This window comes from Lissotriton helveticus, chromosome 10 (genome assembly GCF_964261635.1).
Source record: "Lissotriton helveticus chromosome 10, aLisHel1.1, whole genome shotgun sequence".
Classification (NCBI taxonomy): Eukaryota; Metazoa; Chordata; class Amphibia; order Caudata; family Salamandridae; genus Lissotriton; species Lissotriton helveticus.
This window is the reverse complement of record NC_136071.1, coordinates 67,815,115-67,841,314: the sequence shown is the minus strand read 5'-3', so window position 1 is coordinate 67,841,314 and position 26,200 is coordinate 67,815,115. Positions and strand designations below refer to the sequence as shown.

Sequence of the window (26,200 nt, the reverse complement as noted above, 5' to 3'; positions counted from 1 at the left end):
TTGGAATGAAGCCTTCAGCTTACTCATCATTCACATGTATATGAATCCTGCTAACACACAATCACACACACTGCAAACATCCGAACATAAGTCCATTTACAGCCTAGCATGAGCTAGAAAAATTAAATATGCTAATAAATTGGTCATGCTATTACTATTTAATAATATACCCCATAAAGGTTTAAATATAGATTGAATCACAGAAATTTCAGGTGGCATCGGTACACCAGAATTTCAAGATACAGGACAATTTGAAAGAACTAGAAGACATATGGATGCCTTACTAGGGCTTACATGATTACTCAAAATTCCATATATCCCGAAAGACTACTCAGTACTGTGTAATTGTCAAGTCAAGTCAAAGACTGCTTTATTTGATTTTGATTAAAAACCATAAAAGCACAGTAAAAACAGATTGCAATAAAAAAGTTTACCATAAAATTCCGTGAACATTACTATAAATCATTGTAATTCACTAGAAAAAGTAACTCATATTAAATACAGCAACATTTTGAACTGACTCAGACAGATAATTATAATTAATTCATGGTAATCCTATGTCTGATTACAGCTTTTAAAAAGGACGACATAAGCAAAATGATCAGTTCATCCTCCAGCATTTGAAGCCTCAAAAGTGCTGCTCTACATTGTCTAAATCCCCACTTTTTCAGAATAAATATCAAAAATCTTCTCATTGGCAAATCATAAAATTTACAGAAGAGTATGCAATGCAACATTGATTGAACAGAAGTATCGTCACATGGGCATAGTGACACATTTTTTAGACCAAGAGTTTGCCTCTGGGAATGTAACCAGTCTAAAAAAAGTCCCCCCTCGAAAACGTGTCAGTAAATTGCGTGAATAACAGCTTTGGATCTGTATTAGAATTCCCTGTCCTTGGAGCATCAGGTGGTTCTCCATGACTGAGATCTTTCATTTCTCTGTAAGCCAACGCTTATTTTCTAGGAAGTTTAAACAAGTTTCTTTCAAGCTCTTCCTTGATACGGTTTCTATACAATTTGGGGAATCAAAATATTCTGGACAATCAATGTCATAAAATGGTTTCTTTACAAACTTAATCCAGGAGATCCTGGTAACCCCCTCTAAATTGAGGCAATCCTTAATTATATCTCTGTTGAGGCCGGTCTCATCAGTGGGCCACACCTTATGCACCAGTACTGTGCAATTGATCTTTAAGCCTTTAGACAAATAAGGTCTATACCTTGGAGGATGGACTGACCACTCAGTGTGGCAACAAAATCCTACCTCTGCTAGCCCTGGGAGGAACCACCTACCACATTCAGAAGTCCATACCAGCTTGACGGGCATTCATTTGCTTAAAGTGGCCCTGTTGAAGGCAGCATAAATACGTTTGAGAACAATGAGTTGCCAGTTAGCTACTATTTCCTACATTTAGCTAGAAGTTTTCCCCCAAAGTGTGTGTGTTTCCTTGCAAAACAAACATTAATTCCTGTAGGTGGTGGTGATGATTTCTTTTACTTTTTATGGCTGTCATGTTTAGCATAGTGGTTGTGAACATGACAAAAGAGATTAATAATACTTTTGGAAGATGTGTTATTAGTAGGGGTATGTATGCACCAACCACTAACAATAAGGCCATCAACACACTATAAGGTCCAGTCAAGGTCTCAATACATTATCCCCTGGCTCAACCCTTGGTACCGGGCTGCGAGCGGACAGGCTTAACCTAGGAAACAGGTATGTAAAGCATATAAAAACACCTATACATTTAAAAGGAAGATACAACACACAATAAAAATCCAATACAAATGTATAAATTTAGGAAATATTTTTATCTTTAAAATGTCAGCAAAACAACAAAAATCCAATGTAGGGAACCGGAGATATGAATTTTATAAGAAGTCACACTTTCTAGTGCTTAAAACATTTAGCATGAACTTGGGACATCTGGTAGAGCTTGACCGTGCCAAAGTCAAAGTTTGAGGCGGACTGCGATGAATTCTTGGTCATATTCACTATGCAATGTTATCTTGGCTCTTGGAAACATTTTTGGAGGCTTTTCTCTTGTCATCAAGCGAGGCTCCTCTTCAGGCCTGGTTTCAAGTTGACAATGGCTTGGCTCAGCATGAGGCCTTAGAGAAATCCTGGACGTCTTTCATCAATATCGACCTGAAATCCAGGCCGAGTCACGGTTTGACATCAGCAGCCTGATTCTCGTCGGTGAGTCACCTTAGGGAGCTTTTTCCAAAAGTTCTTCCAAACTTCTGGAACTTCTTCCTGACGTTCCTCTTGAGGGTTTGAAGTCTCCAAAACACAGATCCAAAGGTCTAGAAGCTCTGAGATGGTCCTTTGGAGTTTGGGGCTAGAAATATCACAATGCCCCTCGCCAAATCCGTAAAAGTCTTCTGGATGCACTACAGGCTGGGGAAGTCTTGGAGGAAATGGTGCAGGGAAGCTCTGTTAAACTGTTGCCTTCAGAGAGTCAACTCCATAATAATTTACTAAGCAAGGCAAAGTCCTCAGGGCTGCAATTCCCAGCGTGCACCAGGAGCAGTGCTTCAGAGTGCAATCCTGTGGGGTGCAGACTAGGCTTCCAGCAGGGCATTCCTTCTTCTCATTGTAGTTTTAAGCAGCATATCTGAGTTGCTATGCAGCTCTCTCATATTTATTCAATGATCTGGGATGAGAAGCAGGGGGCATCCCTGTCCAGTGAGGTGCAGGTGGCACTCAAAAGCATGACAGCTTCCTCCAAATTGTGGCATTTCTTTTCCCACAAAGCAATGCACTTTAAAATTCAAGATGGAGAATTTCTCTTCTTTGGAGTAAGACCTGGCTAAACCAACTTACTGATATTGCTCATTTCCATTAACACTCCCCCTCCAGACCTCATACAAATACCATTCCTCGGGCTGCCATCTAGCTGGGGAACAGGAAGGGAGGGTAGGCCTAGCTGGCATTCCGTACTGTCCTGCTCGCTTTGAGGCTCAGTTTTATTCCCCCAGCCCCTTTCCTGGCCTGTTCACCGCAGTTGCAGAGCTTCCCCCATCAGATAGCCGCTGTCTCTATGCAGGCCACTTATCACCTCATCAAAGCAGTTTGGCTAAGCCTGTTTAGGGTTGGCCAATCAGGAGAGAGTGCTAGGAGGCTGAATTTTGGCTCACGGAAGAGAAAGTTATATAACTTCTTTTATGCATAGGTTATGATAAATTAAACAGTGGCAAGCTGTTGGCTTTATCATTACCAATCATTTGAGTCTTTCAAATCATATTTCAGCTCTCTTGTATCAATAGTGACACTGAACCACTGTATTCCCATGTTAGCCTATGGAGCTAAACTGCCACAAATGGGGAAAACCGAAATGTGTGTTTTTTCCCTCACAAGGGCATATAAAACATATTTTATAATGTCCCTGCTTATAAGTACATGGCCCCCGATCCCAAGAGCGCCTAGGGGAGACCTTGAGGGTGACTTATATGTAAAAATAAGGTCAATTACCACTTTGGAAAAACCTTTAATTCCAAAGTCAAATTTGCATATCATTTACTTTTAAAGACAACCTGCAAAGCAGAACCGCCTTTAAAAATGACAGCCATCAACACAGCAGCGCACACTCCAGTGCAGGAAATCTACTGTACCTCACTGCCCTATTATATACTATGGACTACTAAGTAGTTTGAATCCCCTTTGCCTTATTATATACTAGGGACTTACAAGGGTCTGTCACGGCAATTGTAATTATATCTAAGCACCATATACCTTTTTGATCGTGGCACTTGACCTGGGCCTTGTAAGCAGAGCCCAGGCACAGTCAGAGTCAGTTACCATCAGTATCAGTCGAACAAAATGGGGGTGAACAGGGCAAAAAGTATAAGTTTCTCACAAATACCCATTCTGAATTGGGTAGGCTGCTGGCTCTCTAAAACTAGTGTCACTGTGGTGGCTACCTGCTAAATGTTTTCGGAAAGGCATACCAGCAATAGAATTCACCAACAGAAGCCAAGAAGCCAAGTGGTTCCCCAGGCATTAAATAATGTGGTGGAAAAACAGTATTAGCAGATTAGATAGCTACTAATTTTGCAGATGTCTCACATTCGCCTCATCAGCCAATCCATAAATGAGGCCCAAACTAGGTCCTTTCCGTGAAGAAGAAGGTGTCCAAAAGAAACCGCAGTAGCTTTAACTTGACCTTCATACCATTTAGCAATTTACATTCAAAGATGTCATTCGTAAGAGACAATGACACAGATCTAAGAGTGCTTTTAACCAGTGCAAATACATTATACCAATAATGAACATGTAGTGTCCTATTTATTAGGATCTTGCATTTAATCTGAATAATTCAAGAACAGAATAAACATCATGTAGCTTGAAACTCCTTTGGCACTCACCTTATTTTGAATTGAATACAAATGACACTATTCGCATTCTTCAGAAAACGACCAAAATATGATACCTTCATGCATAATTTGAATGAGAAATATAAGGACTTTCTTCATTCCCAAAACACCCAACAGGTATAATTGATTACTCTTTCTACTGACTCAAATGTATAATTCTCAATCACAGATATCAGTAATATGCCGTGATCACTTTTTGAGAACCCTACCTGAAACCCAACCTATTTACCAGGAATAATTGCTGTTGAAGTACATTAGCCGGTATGTGAAGCAATGTCATTATTATGCAGCTCTAGTCATTTCAATTGTTACCTTCTTTAAAAAATAGAAGCTATGAATTTATTATCAAACCAGTGACCTTAAACTCTGTATCTCCTAAAACAATATTAGGAGTTGGCAGTCTGGCCCTGCCATGTTAATTTCTTTTCATTACTGTGTTGGTAATTTTATTTCCAAATCCAAAAATTCTTTATTTCGGCCATATAGACCATAAAAGATGCAGTGCAAGACGTTACATACATTAAAATACATTTTAAATACATTGTACATTGTATAAAATTCTCTCTCATCCAGCGAGGAAGAAATTATAATGACATTAAAAAAGGTTCAGGGGGCTTTTTTCTTTCTAATCAGCCATATTGCCATTAAAAATTTGGATACAGCGAACACAATGTGGCACAAGGTACTGGTTTTGTAATTTTATTTAAATGGGGGAAGGAATTGAGCACTTGCCTTGTAGTATGGACTCAATCTTAGCGAATCGTGGTCAAAATATTTAGAAACATTTTGTGGACTAAATTGCAATCACCAAATCCTAAAGACATGACAGCATCATTAACCTTATGTTCTCGAGATGCATGAATATCATTTTCCTGTATGAGATTTTATGTTTATTCTGAATTTGCTAGATATCTATATTGATTATTAAAATCCAATGCAGCGGGTGTTATGTTTACTGTGGTAATTCAGTTGGATCTTAGTTGCCTTTAGAATCAATATAAAGATCATTTGTACTCATCTTCTCCTACTCCACAAATTTCCACTGAGAACCACTTACACATTACATCCATAAGTATCATGACTACACCAAGAGTCTAACATAAGCCATTTGTGGTGAAACCAGGTTGTAATTATAAAACTCTTAGCTAACAATAACTACAAATTTGTACAACAAATTATGAATGCATTCCGGTGGTGGTCTTTTCTAAAGTCCACTTCATGTAATATCAAATATAGTAATTGATTCACTGTCTCATCATTGATAATTAATCCCAGTAAAGGAAAGAATATAGATGTAACGTGAATTAACAATGGCGGCTTTAGAAAGGAAGCCATATAGGTGTGACATAGATACATCACTGACAAGGTCATCTTGTGTGTAGGTTGGACAGATAAAACCTCTTCCAATAAAAGAATGATTGAAAGGTTCTATTATGGGTAAAGATATGCTCTGGAGAAGAAGATTTTGCTGCTGACTTAATTTTCTTTTTATACCCACAGTAACAAAAGCTGTTTTTCTAAGAGAAGCTGAAAGAAATAACTCTGTTAAGGGGTACGAAGTTAAGATAAAGGAGGTAAATATGTCGTCTGGAGTTTTTATGTTCCAAGTAAAGTGAATCTGATGAGTTTGTTGGCAGTATCCCCTTAGCGGAGGAGCGTCGCTTTACTACTTTTCAGCAGTGTATTAAAAATAAAATGATATTAACTCAATGTTCTTATCATTTTATTTTTTCTTGTTGCGGTTGCGGCAGCTTTGAGAGGCGGGGTGGGGCAGGGCTGCTGAAAGAACAGAGGAGGGGAGGAATGGTTTTCACTCCCTATGTACACATGAACGTTTGCCGGTCTCGGGCCGGCCAAACATTCATGCGCACATAGCATGTTCTCCACCCAGGCTGCATTACAGCCTGGGTGGAGAACATGTCCTTGCCCCGCAGTCCCCGTCTGACCGCCGAACCACGGTGCTCAGACCAATTGCAACCCTGCATCGCAATGTTATGATAGGCTCAGGGGAGCCTGGGAACTTCCTAGGTCTGTCCTGCTCTTCCTGGAGGAAGGAATGGAGAGACACGATGAGGAGGACAGGAGGTAAGTTTTATTTAATGTTTTTACCCCCGATCAGTGCCGGCCGCCACTGCTTGTTGGTAGGGTTCGACTTGAAAGTTACAGAATGTGAGAATTAAGGTTGCATCTCAGACCATGCCTCTATTATTCATGGGTCAAGAAGCCAGTGTAAAGACCCCCCCATAGAATGCATATCACATGACACAGTACTGTGACCAGAAAGGGATGTAGTGGGTGCAGAATGTGACATGTCAGAAGTAGATAGGAAATGGCAGTGCCTTGAAAGCCCTAAGTAAATAGCTAATTGCATATGCCTTCATTAAATAAGCAACTGACTGTTGTCCTATTGGAGGTTGAAGCCACAATCCCAGAGAACAGCAAATGGTTGTCAAATGACTAATGGCCAACTTGTGGTCCATGGTCTTTGCCCCTGGATCTACAACTAAGTCTTTCCTATAATGCCATTCTTAGGCCATGGGAGTCCCTATAAATACTTCCTGAATAAAACTGAGTGGGCAAAAACTCATCTCTCAGCAAAATCTGCTGTGTTTTAAAATAAGGTTGATGACAAAGCTTCTGTTCTGCTGAGTGAAGCCATAAGTGTAGAAACATTTACAAGCCCAAAGTACAACTGGGTCAAGGCTTCATGGGGCGGATTTATCAAAATGTCGTACAATGCAGCAACACAACTGAGTGTGCTGCATGACTTTTGTATCGCTTTGTTCGCCCTAAGTGTGGCAGGTGTATACTCAGACGTGAGTCCCTTGTTCACTTGGCCACTGGATTCAAGATAGCCTGGCTGATGAGGATTATGAATCCGAAACCGGTCCCAGGATGCTTGTTTCCGGTCCAGGGAAGACATGGCTTGGCAGTTCAGGCTGGACTGTTCCCATAAGGCACAGGGTCAGACTGATTTGCACATAGCCATGTCTGAACTGGGGTGGCTGAGTGAACTAAAGAATGGTGATGGATTAAACCCAGATCAGTTGACTGGGGGTGAGTGTTTGATTTGTTCAAACGCTCCGTCCATCATCCCCTTTTGTATCGCTTTGTTCGCCCTAAGTGTGGCAGGGTATACTCAGACGTGAGTCTCTTGTTCACTTGGCCACTGGATTCAAGATAGCCTGGCTGATGAGGATTATGAATCCGAAACCGGTCCCAGGATGCTTGTTTCCAGTCCAGGGAAGACATGGCTTGGCAGTTCGGGCTGGACTGTTCCCATAAGGCACAGGGTCAGACTGATTTGCATATAGCCATGTCTGAACTGGGGTGGCTGAGTGAACTAAAGAATGGTGATGGATTAAACCCAGATCAGTTGACTGGGGGTGAGTGTTTGATTTGTTCAAACGCTCCGTCCATCATCCCCTTTTGTATCGCTTTGTTCGCCCTAAGTGTGGCAGGGTATACTCAGACGTGAGTCCCTTGTTCACTTGGCCACTGGATTCAAGATAGCCTGGCTGATGAGGATTATGAATCCAAAACCGGTCCCAGGATGCTTGTTTCCGGTCCAGGGAAGACATGGCTTGGCAGTTCGGGCTGGACTGTTCCCATAAGGCACAGGGTCAGACTGATTTGCATATAGCCATGTCTGAACTGGGGTGGCTGAGTGAACTAAAGAATGGTGATGGATTAAACCCAGATCAGTTGACTGGGGGTGAGTGTTTGATTTGTTCAAACGCTCCGTCCATCATCCCCTTTTGTATCGCATGACAGGGAGAGAGCAGGATTTCACCATATGTGCAAAGATATCACACATTACTGCCCTCACCTTGCACTGGTGCACTGACTGTTGCCTAGCACCAACACAGGCACCCTTTTGCCATGGTGCAAGGTTCCTGCATTACAGGTAGGATTGTTTTTGGGCAGCAAATGACCAAAACAATCCTTAGCAGTGTGTTCCTCTCTCTATGTGTGCTGCAGTATGCAGCACATGTAGAAAGAGGAAATAAAAAGGAGAAATGGAGATATTTCTCATCATTATGCCTCTTTTGGGAAGGAGTACCATTTTGAGGCAATCGCAGGTTTGTATCAAAATCCATGGGTGGATGCATGGGAACACCCGTGCTCCAGCTATGGAAGACCTTCCCAACGCAGAGTAATGCAAGGCAGTGAATTGTATTACTATGTGTCACTCTCGATTAACGAAGCCACGCAGAGCCACTCAAGATTGCTTTGCAAGGCTTAGTGAATATCACTTAAGCCATTGTGTTGCCCGAAGTCGCCTTCCATGATACAAGGGCAATGCAAGGGCTTGGTAACTCTGGTCCCCAGTTTCTTCGTAGGAGAAATGGGCAGTGCTGCAAATGACATGCAACGGTAGGACAGTCAAAAGCACAAACTGGCAGCGGACTACTGACAAGATGCGTGCAAAATGTTATTGTGTGAATCCTGATGAGATTCATGTGCAATGGGGAGTCAAAGGTGAAAGAGTGAATTCAGTAAAGCGGGGAAGCATACCGTCTTCTTATCAGGTTTGAAATTGCATTCAGACTGCAGCTAGGCTCCTTATAGTAAATAGTGTTGGGGGTTCTTGAGCAGTCGTAGTAATGAACGTCAGCTATTGTAGATCCTTGTATTGTAGTGGTTAGAGAAATGAGATTGAACGTTTTAGGACAGTTGGTGATGAGGTCCATGAACTAATAATCTCTGTGTAATTAACCACCCAAAATATACTGGCTTCTGGTTTATAAGTGCAGTGGACTTATTTTGCTTTAAATTGCCTCAACATTCCTAGCATTACACTAAAATGAATTCCTGGTGTCTCACTCCTATTAGGACTATTTTCTTTCATAGATTTTTTCTATGATTTGTCTAATTTGCCACCTAAAAATGTAACAGTTGGTTGATCAAATACCTGAAAGCATGTTGGGCTAAACATAGATTTAAAACCAAATTTACCTTTTGTATGCCGATTGTAAAAATAGGATTGTTGATTGACTTGGGTGTGAGCCCTGGTGAAGCAGCAACCACAATTCTTGTCAGGGTGAAGCACAAGCAAACCCTAAATTAATCTGTGCTCACCCCTCGCATGGCTTGCCACAGAGCAGTCAGGCTTTTCTCAGAGGCAGTGTGCATTGTATTTTTGAAACACTTCAAACAGTAATAAAATGAAAACACACCACAAAAGAAATCCCACACCAGATAAGAAAAACTGAGTAATTGTTAATAAGTAATACAAGACCTAGATGACAAAAATCTAGTTAGTAAAGCCAGAGATTTTCAATTTTAAAGATTTTAGTGAAAATGGTGCCAAAAAGCAAAAAGCGCCAAATGTGGATTATCTAGTGGAGCAAGACCAGGACAAACCCCAATTTCAGTTTAACCACAATGGAGATCTGGCTGGCTACAAGGACCCAGTTAGCCCTGCTGAACAGAGTGCCTCAAATTACAGAGCATTGTGAGGATTTACTTCGAACAAGGTTTCCCCTTGAAGTTCCCAGGCATCCTGCCTTCCCTGTCCTGGCTAATTGCAGAGTGTATGCAGCCTTTGAGTGGAGGTAGAGCACAGTCTATTAATGTGTAAGTGTGGCTGGCCCAGCTCCTCCCACCCAGCCTGCCAGTGATGGCCCATCCAAGCACACCTAAGCGCCCTATTGTGTGTGGCTAAGTCTGGCAAAACTTTACAGAAAAACTATTGGAAGTAATGGGGCATATCCAAAAGTAGAAAATCTGCCCTCGCACGAGTTGTAAATCTACCGGTGCCTATTTAACACTTTTTGTGAATTGGGCACATGCTGTTGTTGAAGCCAACCACTTATGTGACTCTTTTTGTTTTTTTAAACATGCTTACAGGAAAACACTATAAAATAGTTAAAACTGAGTTGAAAAATATATGTATATTGCTAATTTTTTTAGGTGAATTATCCATCCCACTGAACATGGGGATCCAAAATGTCCTGCCCAAAGTAAATACATTCACAGTAACATGCCAACACTTTAGCTGAATTATCTTTGATGTGTTTGACCTCTACATGTGCTACTTTGTTAAGGTCTTCGTCAGATCTTCAATCTACTCATCACAGTCTGTTTCATAGATCCTTGTTTCCAAAGATATGAGTGTTACATCCTGATCATATTATTCCCTGCTGCTCAGCCTGAGTATGTATGATGTCATTGGAATGTTACTGTGTGCATGATTTGAATGTGCCATCAGTTTGATTGAGTGGGCTGAGCAGCTGGATGCTGCTCCCGGTGGGGCCTGATTCATTACTCCTATTTCTTCCTTTTACCTAATTATAACTAATAAATACCATCTTAAGGATACCTATGTCTACAGGATTTATTCTTTATAAATTACATCATCAACATGCAATAATGGCGACGATGAAGAAAGAACTACGCGTAAAGGAACAAAATTTACAATTTACAACTACAAGAAATGAAAAAGACTATTTAAATAAAGACAAGCAACGCTTTTTGATGCCCCACCGGTGTCATGTCACATCTGACAGCCTACAAGAAACATCTAAAAAGGTATGTTTCAAGCGTTGTACTTTGAAGAACTTATTGAATTTTATAATGGCAGATTTATTTACAAGAACGTCAAGATGTTCAAAGCCCAATTTAAAAATAACTATATATATTTCAAGGGCAAAGATGTGAACATTTCAGCAATTTAAAATGACTATTTATATTTCAAGGGCAAATGTGTCAACCTTTCAGCAAAAATATCTGAAGCGACTGTTTTGTTTATGGACCTCTGAGGTTAAGTGTGAATTATAGCTGTCAAGCGGATGAACGGCATTTTTGAAGAAGGGAACTTTACTCATTTAATTCATCTCATGCAAATATGAAAACGGGCTGCGACCTTTTTCCACTCAGAGGCTTCCGTTTTCATCAAAGCGGGAGGTTAATTGGAGCAGTGCTTAGGTGATGAATGATGCCAGCGCGCTTAAACAAACGGAGCTGCGACTTTCATTGAAAATTACTTAACTTTTCATTTTAGTCTCTGACACTCACCGTCCGGTTTGGAGATGACGGTTAAACTGTCATTTATCAGCAACGATCCTTGCCTTTCCCTGTTTCAGCCTTTGTGATGACGTCTTCTTAGTGTCCCGAGGAGTTGGCGAAGTGAAGCTCTCCTCGCGCTCTGCTACTGACGTCAGCCAATGAGTCACCGCAAATGAGTCACTGCCTCTGTTGAAGAGCATTTTCGTGACTGACAGCGAGATGTTTGCTGCGTGCTGTCGTCGTTAATCAACACTTCCCGATGTGAAGGACACAGATAAGTTCTTAATGCGCTGAAGTGATCGAGGATAAAACGATTTCATTTCTACAGCATTTCTGTCCTAATACTTTGCATTTGAGGTTATCTGCCATCGTTTTTTCATCTACAGCATTTCTGTCCTAATACTTTGCATTTGAGGTTATCTGCCATCGTTTTTTCATCGTGTCACAGCGACTGGCACGCTATGTTGTTTTTAAGTTTGTAAACCCTGCAAGTCCCTGAGATGTTTTCATATATATTTCAAGAGACAAGGTACTGTTTTAATATTCAAGCCTCGCAATTCACAACATTTGATATGACAACGGTGACTACTTTTATTATTTTAAATTCTTATTTTCCATCAGTCACTTTTATATATACATTAATGTACATGTTGTGTTCTAGTGGTTTATAGAACAGTTATGTACTGCAATTGAGAAATTGGTTTATTGGTTTATTTGAATTCTGAATGATTAATTAATTTTATACTGCTTGAATTGTTGAATGCTGAAATTGAGGAATTAATTTATTTATATTATTTTCATCAATGCTTGAATTTAAGGGTCAGATTTACTATGCTGAGTTCTGACAAAGTTTGAATTTATTGATGTTAATGAACCACGTTTGTGCTCAATTAATTTGAGGTGTTCATTAAGTTGTTAAAATCTATTGATGAACCACTTATTTAATAGTGCTCTATTATAAATAGAGGAGTTCATACTTTACTGCGATTAGTCGTGCAGAGTTTACATTTATTGATTGAACTTTGAGAAGTTCAATACTAGAGTATATTTTGATATACTTTGAAGATTTCAATACTAGTGTGTATTTAAATTTATTGCGGAGCCACATAAGTGCTCATAGTTTGAGGCGCTCCTATATTTTCTGAAGTTTAGTTCTCCAGTTGGAATTTTATGATGCATATGTTGAGGAGCCACATACGTGCTCATAGATTGAGGTGCTCCTATATTTACAGAAGTTTAGTTCTCCAGTTGGAATTTTAAGATGCATATGTTGCGGAGCCACATACGTGCTCATAATTTGAGGTGCTCCATTTCATAATGATCGAATTATATGAGGCTACAGAGTCCTCAGTTATGTTTATTATATGAGGCTACTGAGTCCTCAGTTAAATTTATTCTCGTTTTTTATTATTGAACCACGCAAGTGCTCTTTTCAATAAGAGGTGTTCAATTACAGAGAGTTGTAAGGAAACCATATACCCATGCATTAGGTGTTATGCGTAATTTTCATTATACTTTATATAAAAGTGTTTGAATAGCGTGATAACTCCTACGTCCTAAAAATGTTATTCTATAGGGACGTCACCTTGTTTAGTTTATTTCCCTTTTGTTGCTGTTCATGACAGTCTGGCCAACTGCCGTGATTAGTGATAAATTGGGTTTTTATTTGTAATGAGGAATGGTTGTATATAATTACTCTCTGGTTTTATACGAAAAGATATCATTCCTGTATTCATCTTTCATGATGATATAATATTAATTCATGATATTACTTATAATTAGTCAATTTCAATGTTGATTACTCAATTCAATTCATGAAATAATTTCACAGTTATTCATTTATATGTACTGCTAATTAGTAATCCTGATATGATATAATTTCACAGTTATTCATTTTCTATGTATTGCTAATTAGTAATCCTGATTTTACCACCATCAGGACATATTGTAATTAATTTCACTTTCTCTCTTTTATTCTCATTGTTATAAAAGAGGGAGATGTGTTACATCCTGATCATATTATTCCCTGCTGCTCAGCCTGAGTATGTATGATGTCATTGGAATGTTACTGTGTGCATGATTTGAATGTGCCATCAGTTTGATTGAGTGGGCTGAGCAGCTGGATGCTGCTCCCGGTGGGGCCTGATTCATTACTCCTATTTCTTCCTTTTACCTAATTATAACTAATAAATACCATCTTAAGGATACCTATGTCTACAGGATTTATTCTTTATAAATTACATCATCTACATGCAATAATGAGGTTCCTCGGTTGCTGTTACCAGGTTTCACTTTATAAATCCCTGGGAGTTGTACTATATTTTCTTGTTCCTGTGCATTTTCCGTTTAATCCTTTCCACCTGAACCCTTGTCGGTCCCAGTGCTTGTGATTTCTAAATTCTCACATATGGCATTTTCTCTTCCTTCTTCTTCATTATAGGGATTATTTCTTTCTTTCATGAAATACATACTACTGATGATAAAGGCATATTCTGTTGTTGTGTGGTTGTGCGCCATTGAATGTCAGAAGCTAAACACATAAAAGAACTTGCTTTTTTTAATTCATGTTGTCTTCCAGGTTTTTAAAGGTGGTGCATGGCTTTCGGGGATTATCTTCATTGACAATTTAGATGGAACATCCTGTGAAGTAAAGATTGACCCTACCAATTTCAACAAGGATTACTTGATAACAGGTTGGCCCTTAATTGATATATTTCAGTCATATATTGAAATGTTTCTGTTGTGAATGAACTACCATTCAATATTTTCAGCAATTATTTCACCAAAAGAATTTGGTAAATGTAAAATTAATTGCACATCTATACTCCTAAAATTAAGTATAAAACTCCAAGAGAAACTGAAATTATATATATATTGCCTAAAAACGTAGTCATCCAGAGCAAATTTTTCTTTCTCTTGATCATGGCCAACCAAGGTCAAAAAACGTTCAAATTTAGCACCTGTATTTTAAGGATAGGTCCAATTGGCAGCACACAACACAAATATCGCCTTATGTCGAACACAATGTACCTTTTTAATACAATCAAGAATTTCGTTTACCCACCATCTGCAGTATAAGTTTCCCCAGATTCCCCAGTAACTGCCCCAAGATTGGTTATTTTATTTGTTGCCTGATTCATGTGACAAAAACAGTCCAGTGCATCTTTGAAAAGAAGGGCAGAAAAATGGTGCCTGTCTGAATAATCTGGGTTCTTCAATATTACAACTATTTCAGAAGCATACGGTGTTTGTCCTATGCAATGAAGAGTCTTTTGAAAGGGGCTTACATTTCTCTCAGATTTCTTTTTTTAAACCTGTCTTTATTGGCATTTACAGAGATGACCATGGGCATGCGTATGCAAGCAATAGGCCATACAACACTCATCAATTATGCCATAACAAGTTACAACATTGATACTTTCACAGTTCAAAAATTGGTATAAGAAAAGCAGCTGGACACCATGCAAAGCTATGTAATCATGTAAGAAGAATAAGTCCCAACAGAAGTAAATGTGTATCTTAAAACGATTCCTGGGAGAGTGTGAATGACATGCATTAAAATGTTCCAACAGTATCTAATACATTACCTTGCTTAATCATATGTGTCTGAATTTCAAAGCAATTTGTTGGGATCTACTCCAGCGGGAGCAGTACTGTGACTCTCAATTATATGCCCTTTAGTGAGCTGGAGGGGAATAACTTATTTAATAAGTCTCTCTTTCAAATAGCTTTTATAGTGTAAGTGAAGAACCTCAGAGGGATCTCCAGTTTGTTCAATGTGCTGCATCCAATTTGTGGTGGCTCTAGTAACATCATACACTCTGCCATGCCAGGTTCTCAACACCTCTGCCCAGAGATCAGCCCACGGGTGACGGCGTACACCACGGGAATCGTCCTTGATCAGAACACTCTCTTCAGCTCTAGCCCATGTTTCAACATCTTGTACCCAGGCTGCTACAGTGGGACCTGTCTCAGCTATCCTTTTTATTGCTACTTATAGCTGTGCTAGGACCAATGCAAGGTCCACAAACCTGGTACCAATTTTTCCAGCTTTGGATCTAAGGAATAAACCCAAAAGGCAATCATCCGCTGTACAGGTGAGCAAACTACCTAGTGCTCCATTGATTATGTTCACTAATGTAGTCCAAAAGCCCTACAACCTTGCGCATCCCCATGACATATGTACAAACCCCTTGTGAAGCTCCCCTCACCTAGGAAAAGGCCATTCAATGCCTCCATACATAGGTTGCAGTATGTACGAAGTCAGATAGGTTATATGCAAATAATTGAATTCGATGAGTTTAAATTTAGTATTTCGAGAAACACGCCTTGGGCTCTTCATGAGGTTACCACATCTGTCAGTTCTTTGCCTAATAAGGTTCCCCACCACTCTCAAGTTCAGACTGATAGCTTTGTAACCATCACCAACTGCGCTCTGTGGAGCCATTCCACTAGATGGCGTGCCGCACCCAGGGTCACCAATGCCTGGAGAACGCTGTGGGTCTCAGGTTCTTGTCTGTCCCCAGGCCATGATTCCCCAAATGTGCTCACCAGGCATGGTAGCTCATATTGGGACAGGAAAACATCCAGTGTAATAAGTTCTCCCTGTTGAAAGCAATCACTCATTGTGCTAATACCAGTCATCCTCCAGTCTGAGAAGTGACATCTCATAAATGGGAAGAAAGCATCTCAATGTGGCAGCCATATTAAAGGTAGACCCAGAGCATAGAGAGGGGCCCTAGACGTGCGCCCCAAGCACCTCCACCACCACTTCAGCACCACTTGCAACAGGACTCCTGGTACCGGTATGACCACTTTTGAACTAAGGAGCTTCACTAGTTATAGTCCCTGGTTGTCAACCATGCCAATTGGAATGGGTATCCCAAGCTCACTATCATCATGCCAACCATTAAAGCTGTGCGGGTAAGTAATATAACTCCAAATTAGCGGTATCCATCCCACCGTCCTTGGGACCTCTCTTAAGTACCTCAAAGGAAACCCTATTACATCCTCCATCCTAGTTGAGTTCTCGGAGTGGGGTGCCTAAACCCCTAAACCAAGTATGGGGTATCAAGAAAGGAAGATTCTAAAAGAAATATAAAAGTCTGGGTAGCATAATCATCTTGGATAAGGCGATACAAGCCATCACTGGCAATCGTAGTGGACACCAGAATTGTACATAGGCCTTCAGTGATCTTGTCATTGGCCCTAATTTGCCTTCCTGAGGTGCTCTAAAGTATGATATGCCTGTACACCCAGATATCTAAAGGACAGGGGAGATCAAGCAAGTTCTATTGGTAGTGCAGCTGGTTTTTGCCACCCTGGTATCACAGGGAAGAGGTGAGCCTTAACTTTGTTTATTTGGAGACCCACCATTATTGAAAACTCCTCCAATAACGCTGGTGTATGTGTTCTCCCAGGTGGCCAACATTGAGGTATAATAATAGGTCATCTGTATATAAGGATATGATATGCTCCTTGCCCTCCAAAAACAATCCATAACCTTCAACCTTCCACCAAAAGAGTGCCTCTAGTGGCTCAATGGCCAAAGCAAATAAAAGGGGGTTAGTGGGCATCCCTTTCTAGTACCACGGTGGATGTCATATGAGGCAGAAATGACACCATCTGTCAGGACACTCGATGTGGGGTGAGTGTATAAAAGATGCACCCAACAAAGTCACCCCTCTCCTAGTCTCATCCATTTCATAACTGTATACAAGAAATCCCATCTTACTGAGTTGAAGGCCTTCTCTAGGTCAATTGACATTACCAACGCATCTGGATGTCACTATGGTGAATGATAAGATAGAGTCGGTGAAGGTTTTTGGCGGTGGACCTAATCGGTATACCTCCATTCTGGTCATCATGGATTAGTCTGGGCATCAGTGGGAGCAATCTCGTAGCTAGTACGTTACTGAGAATCTTAAAATCTGGATTCAGCATAGACAGAAGACAAACCTCAGTTGGGCGTGCGGCCGAGGATTTTGACTTTGGGTAGAGGACCACCAGTGCATCCCTGGATGAGGCTGGCAGTGACCCTACTCACAGTGGGTCCACATACAGCCTCCATCCTATGGGGCAGGACAGGGGCAAATGTAGCATAAAATTCTGCCGGCAACTCATCTGGGTCAGGAGTTTTCCCAGCTGCCATCCCTTTGATTGCAAGTCAGATTTCCTGTATCATCACCGGCCCCCCAATTCCATGGTTGGGTCTAGTATTCGCCATGGTAGGGGCACCAGGAACACCTTCATGTTCTCCTATAGAACTGCATCAGAGTGCTTGTAGAGAGTTTCGTAATAGGTCCAGAATGCTGTATTATTCCCTAGCCCAAGACACAAGATAAAGATATGGAGGTCATCCGCTGAAAGAGATAAGCAACTGGGAAACATTTTTGCAGTCACAAATGGGCGATTCACAAGAATTGGCCTGTTTGATTGGCCCACAAAAAGGCATTTTGATATTTATCATATCCAAACTGCAATTCGGTATCTTTTTACTGAATCACACCATATCAGTATTTGGAACAGGTGCATTAATGTTTTATGACTGAATTTCGGTCGCAAAACATAAACATTTAGGGCCACATGTACAAATTTGCGGTCAAATAAGAGCTGATTCGCAAAATCGGCCTGTTGTTCAACACAAAACTGCATTTTGTATGTGTGAATCAGTAAAACATTACCGAATCGCAATTTAGAATTGTGAATACACACCAATTTGGTATTTGGAAGTAGCGTGTTTAGGGTGTCTCTTCTAACTAACAAATCGTGGTGGTATGTATTAATGTTTTGTGACCAAATCACGGTCACAAAACATACATTTTTTACTGACCACAAAAAGGTAGTGGTAGCAATTCACAAAGATTGCTTTATTAAACAGCAATCACAAACTTGGTGGTCTGCTGACCCCATCAGGCCACCATCCCTGTGATGGCTGTGATTCCTAATGGGTCGCAAACTGCAACCTAACTCATTCAAATCAATGGAGGGGTTGATTTGCGTTCCACTAGGAATAGCTAAATTAAAATTAAAAGTTACATACAGTAGAATTAACAATTTCTTAATTACCGTTCATAGAGAAACGCAATTAGGAAATCGCTGTTCTTAATGTACGTTGATGTGCTTGCTTTTTAGTAAAGCAAACTGTATTTTAAAAATGCAGCCTGCTTTCCTTGAAGGAAAACAGGATGTGTCAAAAAATAAAACTGAAACTTTGAAGTCCGTGGAGCCACTGCCAGCTCTTGAAAAATATATATATTTTTTATTTGTGAATGGTTAGCACTACTTTTTAGTAGTCAGTAAAAAATTAATTTTTTGCAACAGTAATGAAAATTGTTCCTAAGTTTCGAATAGGAAGGTTTAAATTCTATTAAGGACGCAGAGGCAAGGATTATGCTTAAACTCTCTTTACTTTATTAAATAGCTGCATTTTAAATAAACATTTCTTTAAGCTTCAACATAAAGCGAAGAAAAAATTCACAGTCCCAGTAGTCTTCTGGAATGACATCACAACGTAACTAATGAAAGTCTAACAGTAGTTTCCATTTGTGACCAAGCAGGTTCCACATGTGGGTGTAATAATCCTCTCTCCGTTCTGATCGCCCTCTTTTTTCGCACAAGTCACGCCATAGTGATTTTCTTAATGGTCCAACTTGGAACCATCCGAACCTAAGAATAAAAGAGACGGACCAGGGATACTCTGTGTACGGGGCATGTCACACAGACAATAAGGTACAGAATACCATTAATGTGACTTGTCCGTTTAGGCCCATAAATTCCATTCTAAATGCTTTATTTACGTCTTAGGGCGGGTCTTCATTGGAGAAGAATGACTTCTCGCCGGGTGGGATAATCCTTGCCTGCTCGTCCTTAATAGAATTGAAACTTGAAGTGAGGATTATGCTGATTCAAAGCTTACTCACTACCAAATGAGCCATATCCAGCACCGGCTTGAAGTAGAACCTCTTGAAAGTGGAGTCTGCCGACCAATCCGCAGCAGTCATAATGTCTTCTAACCTTGCCCCCAAGGAGAAGGCTTTAGATGCCATTGCTCCCCTGGTTGAATGGGCTCCAAACCTGGTGAAGTCGATGCCTGCCTCCTGCCTGACCCACCTAAACCATTCTTGCAATTGTGGGTGAGGAGACTGCCAAATGTAGTTTCTTTAGTACAGTTAGAAGTTGTCTCTCGCCCAGAAGGCGGTATTCTTCCGACATTAGTTAATAGTCCTCGAGACACTGGACTACACAGAGTTTTGTGGAGTCAGGGAAGGCTGGGTATTCTATAACCCTCTAGGGGCAGAATCTTCTAATAGCCTTAGAACGTTCCGTAGGGGGCTCTACCTGCCATTAATGGCCCACTCACTTGTTAAAGGCTCTTTCTTGGCTGGGCCTTTAGCTCTGGAGTGGGCCTTTAATGGCTGGTAGAGCCTGATACATGGGGGCCTAAGGCTGTAGAAGAAAACATTTTACCTGTTGGAAACTGAAGAGTTAGTTATTTTTGTTGGAGTCTAAATGGATACATTTACTGTCGATTTGGAGAGAAAATCTTTAGCGATAAAGAATCTGATAACAGTTTTGTAATCACTGGTGCCATTATTTTTGGGCCGTATAAACATTTCTGGTGCTTCATTTAAGCCTGTTCAGCCTTTCAAAATAATAATAATAATCTCATTGAATTACTCTTTAGAAATCTGGATACCATAATTTATTCATAGAAATAAATAAGCATTTTGTAAAACCCGCTTTTTCTCGGCCCCTGCTTGATGGATCACCCCGATATTTCCTGGACAGCAGCTAAAGAGATTGCCACAATAGTTTTTAAAATGTTGCGAAGATTTGTCAAATGACGCCAAAGTTATTGTCAAAATAAAAAACACTCTTCCTATGGAAACTAGGTCCTAACTATAACCACCTCCTGGCGACTGCCAGTAGGTAACATACTATGAAAAAGTTTTCCGGATGTGTTAGGTCTAATATTTAACATCCAGGTGTACATTCGCTAAGGTGTTCTCTAAGGTGTTCTAAAGTTCAGATAATGAAGTCTGTTTGGTGCATTTAGATCTACTAATAATGCAGAGAAAGGAAAACGTTAAACTCCAGAGGTTGTGCTGGTGTGCAATGTACAAGCAAATGGAAGTATAATTAATCACGTCGTAAGCATTGGCAAGATTTAACCTACAAAGAAATCTCACTAATTAATAAAAATTTGAATTGTTTATGCTATGCATTTCACACCAAATACTGACATGTTTGAGTAATCAGCAGGGAGAGGGTTAGGGCACACCAACTGGTCAGGGTTACTAGGGCCTGTGTCTCTGCCACATAGGGCGTCCATCCTTTTAAAATAAAAAAAAGGATAATACAGTAGTGGGTAAACAACGTTTACCACACATTTTTTACTACGCGGTACCTTTACCGCGCGGCCGTTACAACGCAAGTCGTTACCACGACTTGCGCTGGAGGGCGCTGTGGGATAAGGAATTTTATAAATTTATATTCCAACACCTTCCCTAGTATCCACGGGGACTGGTGTTGGAATATAAAATTATAAAAATCCTAAATCCGCGCCCTCCAACGCAAGTCGTGGTAACGACTTGCGTTGTAGCGGCCGTGTGGTAAAGGTATGCGTTGTTACAACCTGCGTTGTAACAACGTACATCCACAGTAGTGAGTCTGATGTACCAATGACACGCACCCTGCTATCTGCAGTCTCGGTTTCATTAGTGTGAGGGCTGTGAGACGTCATCCCAGAAGCTGATGGAGCACCCCTGTCACTCGGGTAAACTGCAGTCTCACTCTTTCTTCCTCTGTTTCTCAGTGACTCTCTCTCTGCTCATCCATGGATCAGTCCCTCTTTTCTGTCTTCCTTTCTAGTCTGCCCGCCTTTTCTACCACTTGCGCTGGGTCTTCTCTTTCTCTCCCTCTTTAGTACTCTCCCCCCCCTCTTTTTCTCGGCGTTTCTATTACATTCCCTTTTCTCCGTATTACTCCCTACTTGTTTTTATTCACATTTTCACTTCCTGTGTCTTCTTTTGCACGGCAAGGCTATCACTAGGCTTTAGACGTTCTTTGTCCCTAATCTACCAACCAGAGCAGCGAAATGATCCTTGACTGCAGTTTCTGACATTCAGAATGTCGTCCCAGATTGTTTTGCTCATAAAGACAACGGGTCAATAATTCAACCAAAAGCAGGGTTGATGTCTCTTTCTAATGAAGTGGGCATCTCCGGGTGTTGACTTGTTCTTTTGGTTGGGGAAAATCCTTTCCAAGCAACCATTACATTGCACTACACTTACAACGCAGTCATTACATTGCAACATACTTTACAACGCCTGCCACTACAACGCAGGCATCACAACTCATGACACTACACCACATGACACTACATCGCATGTCACTACAACGCAGGCATTACAACGCATACCATTACAACGCATACCATTACAACGCATAGTACCCCTACACTATCCAAAACTTACCCTGCTGTTGGACCCCCTGGAGTTAGAATAGTAATTTTTACCCCTACACTATCCAACACTTACCCTACTGTTGCACCCTCTGGAGTTAGAATAGTAATTTTTACCCTATACTATGCAATATTTACCTTAAATGCAATGTAATGGTATGCGTTGTAATGGTATGGGTTGTAAAGGTATAATGCGATGTAATGGAATGCGTTGAAAAGGTAGTTTCTAAAAATGCGATGTAGTGTCATGCGCTGTAATGGAGGGCATTGTAAAGGATGTTGTGATGTAAAAACTGTGTTGTAAAGTCATGCGTTGTAAATGTATGCATTGTAACATCATACATTCCTTTGGTTGCCCAGGCACTGAGGATATTTCCATAATAAGTGTTGATCAGAAGACCAGTCTTCAAAAATATAGGTAAACTGCAACTGTAAAGCGCAAAGGTCAAGTTATCCACTTGTATGTCAGAACTCCATTATTCCCAAAGGGCTTGTAGGAGTCCAGGACTAACAAATGAAAAAGAGCCTACTGGAAACACAGGAGTGTGTTCAGATTACTCTAATCACACATTGAAGAAAGAACTCATTTCATGACACATGGTAACAATAGCTTTTTCTTCTTTTCATTCATTTCCAGCATCAGGTTCCAGTGCCACAGGCTACCTGGAAGCGTCTGGATGCGGCGTGATCAGGCTCTGGACTGAGTTGACTTCCAGGCAGGCCCTGGGCATCCAGAAGGCCTACAAAGATGGATGCAGCTGTGAAGTGAGTGTTCAGGATCTATTGGTCCCATCAAGTCTAACGTCCTAAATCAGAGCAAAAAGTGACCCAGTTTAAAAGGGAGCTGGATACATAGACTGTCATAGAGTTTCCTTCCTCTGTCACTTCTTTTTTTTTTTCTTTCAAAATACTTTTATTGAATTTTACTGAAGAGCAACATAAATAGACAATACAGAAAAAATTATGCAAAAGCGAAAATACCTACACAATATAAGAAGTAATATACCGGTAACAATGAAATGTAATAGGAATCAAAATTTCAATACTCAATAAAGGAGAAGGAGAAGAACCAAAAAGGAAGGGGGAGGGGAAACATGAGTACATACTATATCATCTTAAGAAAAAAACAGAGTTACTGTTAACATATAAATAATGTAATAGAAAAATATCAGACTATATAACAGGTGCAAAAATACGTTCAGGATGACAAATAAGTGTCTACAGGTAACCAAAAGGTTTGGTAAAAATGACCACATTGTTGTTTGATGTTTAGGTCTCTTCTCTTTTTCGCTCACCTGTAAACCGTTCTGATACCCTCATGGGTCTTGTTCGGGCTATATACAAGTTTTAAAATAAATAAACAGACAGACAGATAGATGACGGACAGACAGACAGATTGATGACGGACAGACAGACAGATAATGTAATCCTTCTACTCGCTTTTCTATGTGGATATGTGCTGGTACACAAGGGCTTATGTGCCTTCAAGGCAGTCATTTCACTATATGTATGTGCAGTGGCATTGAGTACATCCTATTTCTATTCCTCTTTAGTAGCAGATTGTGGCCAAGTTGTGAGTGGCTACATTTCTGTATGTGATGAAGAGTTACTGCCATTCCATATAAGTTTATCAAGCCTTTGGGTGGGAAAAATATGAATGGGAGTTAGTGAAAGTAATTAAGTTAATTAATTAGAACACAAACGTGTAGTTAAATTGTTAGAAGCAGGGGTGTAGAACCATCATCAAAAAATTAAGATGTACCGCAAACACCTCTATGATTCTTCTTAAAAAATAGATAATTGATTTGTAAATATTCATTACACCAAATTGCATATATCAATCAGGACCATTGTTGATGTTTATTTGAAGCAACTCATTAAACATCTCCTATTTATTCCTTATCCTGTATCAGATCATCTCCAGCTTTCAAAAGCCCTGTGACTCCAAGTGCCAGCAGTGCAAGCTTGATGGGCATGAAGAAGGCGGCAGCCAGAACCAGGCGGAGAACCAGGCCTGCATCCCGAAGGGTGGCACCTGCAGCTGGCAGACAATTCAATAGTGGCAGGTTTTCAAATGAGGATGTCACTTGTGAGGAGCCCAAAGAGGAAAAGAAGACCTTCAAGTGTTAGTAGAAACCCTCCCTGAAACAGATGTACATTGCAGGAGGAGGAACACTTATAGGAACTAAGGCATATGGTCAGGTATGAGTTGGCAAATACTGACAAATATTGCATTTTTACTAATGAGGTGGCATATTTCATCAGCACTGGAAGTCATGAATGTATTAGTTTAACTTTATTTTGCATGATTAAATAAAATCTTTGCAATTTTGTTTACATTATAAGTATTGGCAAAGGGAGTAAAAAGAGAAAAAAAACGTGAACTTTATATACTATTCCCCACTATGCAAATGTTAAAAAATTGCTACATTTGTATAATAAAATCAATAAACAAGAACGCGTTTGTTTTTTCTGCTTATGATGTAAGAGGGTGTTTCTCTTTCCCCCTGTGTGCCCATATGGAGCACGAATGTCTTCTTGCTAACCCCCAGTAAATGAATGCTGGTGCAACTTTAAAAACAATAAAAAACATTGAAAAGAGCTATTCGAAGTTCCTCGTGTGTGGATTTTTTAAATGTTTTTGTTTATCTTTTAAAATCTTTGTTGATTTTCCCAGGGTGTTTGAATGATAGTTTGGAGTGTGTTTATCTAAAAGTGGTAACGTGTTCATCCACTATGTATTATTGTAGTGTGCTTGATTTATCTATTTATTAATCAGTAACCTGCCTGCAAGTCCTAATACTGCTCTGTTTCAAAGTTGGACAAAGTAGAGTGCGACTAATGTCCAGTAGGCTTGGGCAAATGCAGATAACGTGCACAAGGTCCTCACTTCCTGTTCCACAGAGGCGACAGGTATGCTCTCCTAATTTCCTTTTCCAGGAGGGTGATTGCAGGAGGAAAGGTAGGATGCCAAGGCGTAGTCTTAATTTTTTTTCTTTTATCTTCATTTTAAAGACTGCACTTAAATAAATTTGTGGTCTAAGACCATAATAATCATTGATCACAGACCAGCCAGGTGCCCTTTTGCCGGGGTTTCTTTGTCTTCAATTATGGATATAGTTTTTGTTACCTTTGTTACTTTCTTGAAGCTCTGATGGGTTGTGGAGGTGGCCCACAGGCTAGTTAGATCTAGTTTTGATATAGAGTCAAGGTGGTACTCTCTTGCGATAAAGATTCCACAGAATCTCAATTCGGGCCAGCTGTGTGAATTCTATTGATCCAGACTCGACTCCTTTAATCTTATGCCACCTTTTTATGTATGGCCCCCTCCTTTCCACTGTCTGCTTCTGTAGACCAAATTCTAAGCAAATTTGGGCATGAGACATGTAGGTCAGGAGATGGAGGATCGCTCTATAAGCGCTGGAGATAATTTTGTCCAAGGCGATAGCATCTCTCCCTCACATTGGTTTGCTTCCATATGTTAACATTGGTTGTAGCTTCACCTGGATGACTTGTCGTAGAGAGTCTAGGGTTAAATCTGGACAGTTTTTCTTTAGAGGCCTCATTGCTAGTGAGGTTTTAGTACCTCTGCTGCCCAGTAAGACTCCTAGATATTTATATTCAGTGGCCGGTTACAGGTGATGCCCATCCAGATACCGATTCAACTTTATCTTCCTAGAATAATTTACTGTCATAGTTTTTGTTTTGCTTAGATTAATGCATAATGCGTTGACTTGTGAAAATGTGTTAGTGGTGTCCAGGAGGTGCTGCAAACCAATTGGCATTCCCGCTTATTGCGACCAGGTCCTCTGTGTACAGATGATTGGAAAGGGCATCTAGTTTCTGGGCATGTGATATACTTTTGTCCAACTCTCCGGGGAGGTCTACCATGAAGAGGTGTTAATTTGGTAAGAGAGGTGTGACTCAGCTCGCAGTTTGATTTTAACCCAGGTGTCTGTATGTAGTAAAATCAGCTGGTTTAGGAGGGCTGTTGGTATCCCCCATTTTTCCAGTTTCTGCCATAATCTAGCCTGGTCCACATGATCGAGTGCTGCGCTATAATCTATAACACATAGGAATAGCGGTTGCTTTGCCTCTTTGGCTGTGTCAATCAGCAGGGCCTGAGCCACCATGGTAATGGTGGTTCCCATTTGTCTGCAGAAACCAGTCTGGTTTATGGGGAGGATGAATTTAGACGAGGCCAACGTTATAAGTTCTTCCAGGATCACTCCCACATAGTACTTAGCTTCAATGTCGATTAAGCCGTCAAGTGGTGGCAAATGTATCCCTTAGGGCCTTTGAGGTGTTCTCCCATGCAGTTAGGGAATCATTTGTCATATTATTT

The 26,200-nt window shown here is 40.4% G+C and overlaps 1 protein-coding gene across 1 annotated transcript in view; it reads left to right on the top strand.

Moving 5' to 3' along the window:
* LOC144783939 (metalloproteinase inhibitor 1-like) overlaps window positions 1-23,954 on the top strand; it is a 31,778-nt gene extending 7,824 nt beyond the window's left edge. The window contains exons 3-6 of the mRNA XM_078662671.1: window positions 5,880-5,953; window positions 13,969-14,083; window positions 22,493-22,620; window positions 23,769-23,954. Of these exons, the coding sequence (XP_078518797.1) occupies window positions 5,880-5,953; window positions 13,969-14,083; window positions 22,493-22,620; window positions 23,769-23,915 (464 nt within the window). The 3' untranslated portion in view covers window positions 23,916-23,954. The remainder of the gene's footprint in view (window positions 1-5,879; window positions 5,954-13,968; window positions 14,084-22,492; window positions 22,621-23,768) is intronic.
* The last annotated feature ends 2,246 nt before the right edge of the window (window positions 23,955-26,200 follow it).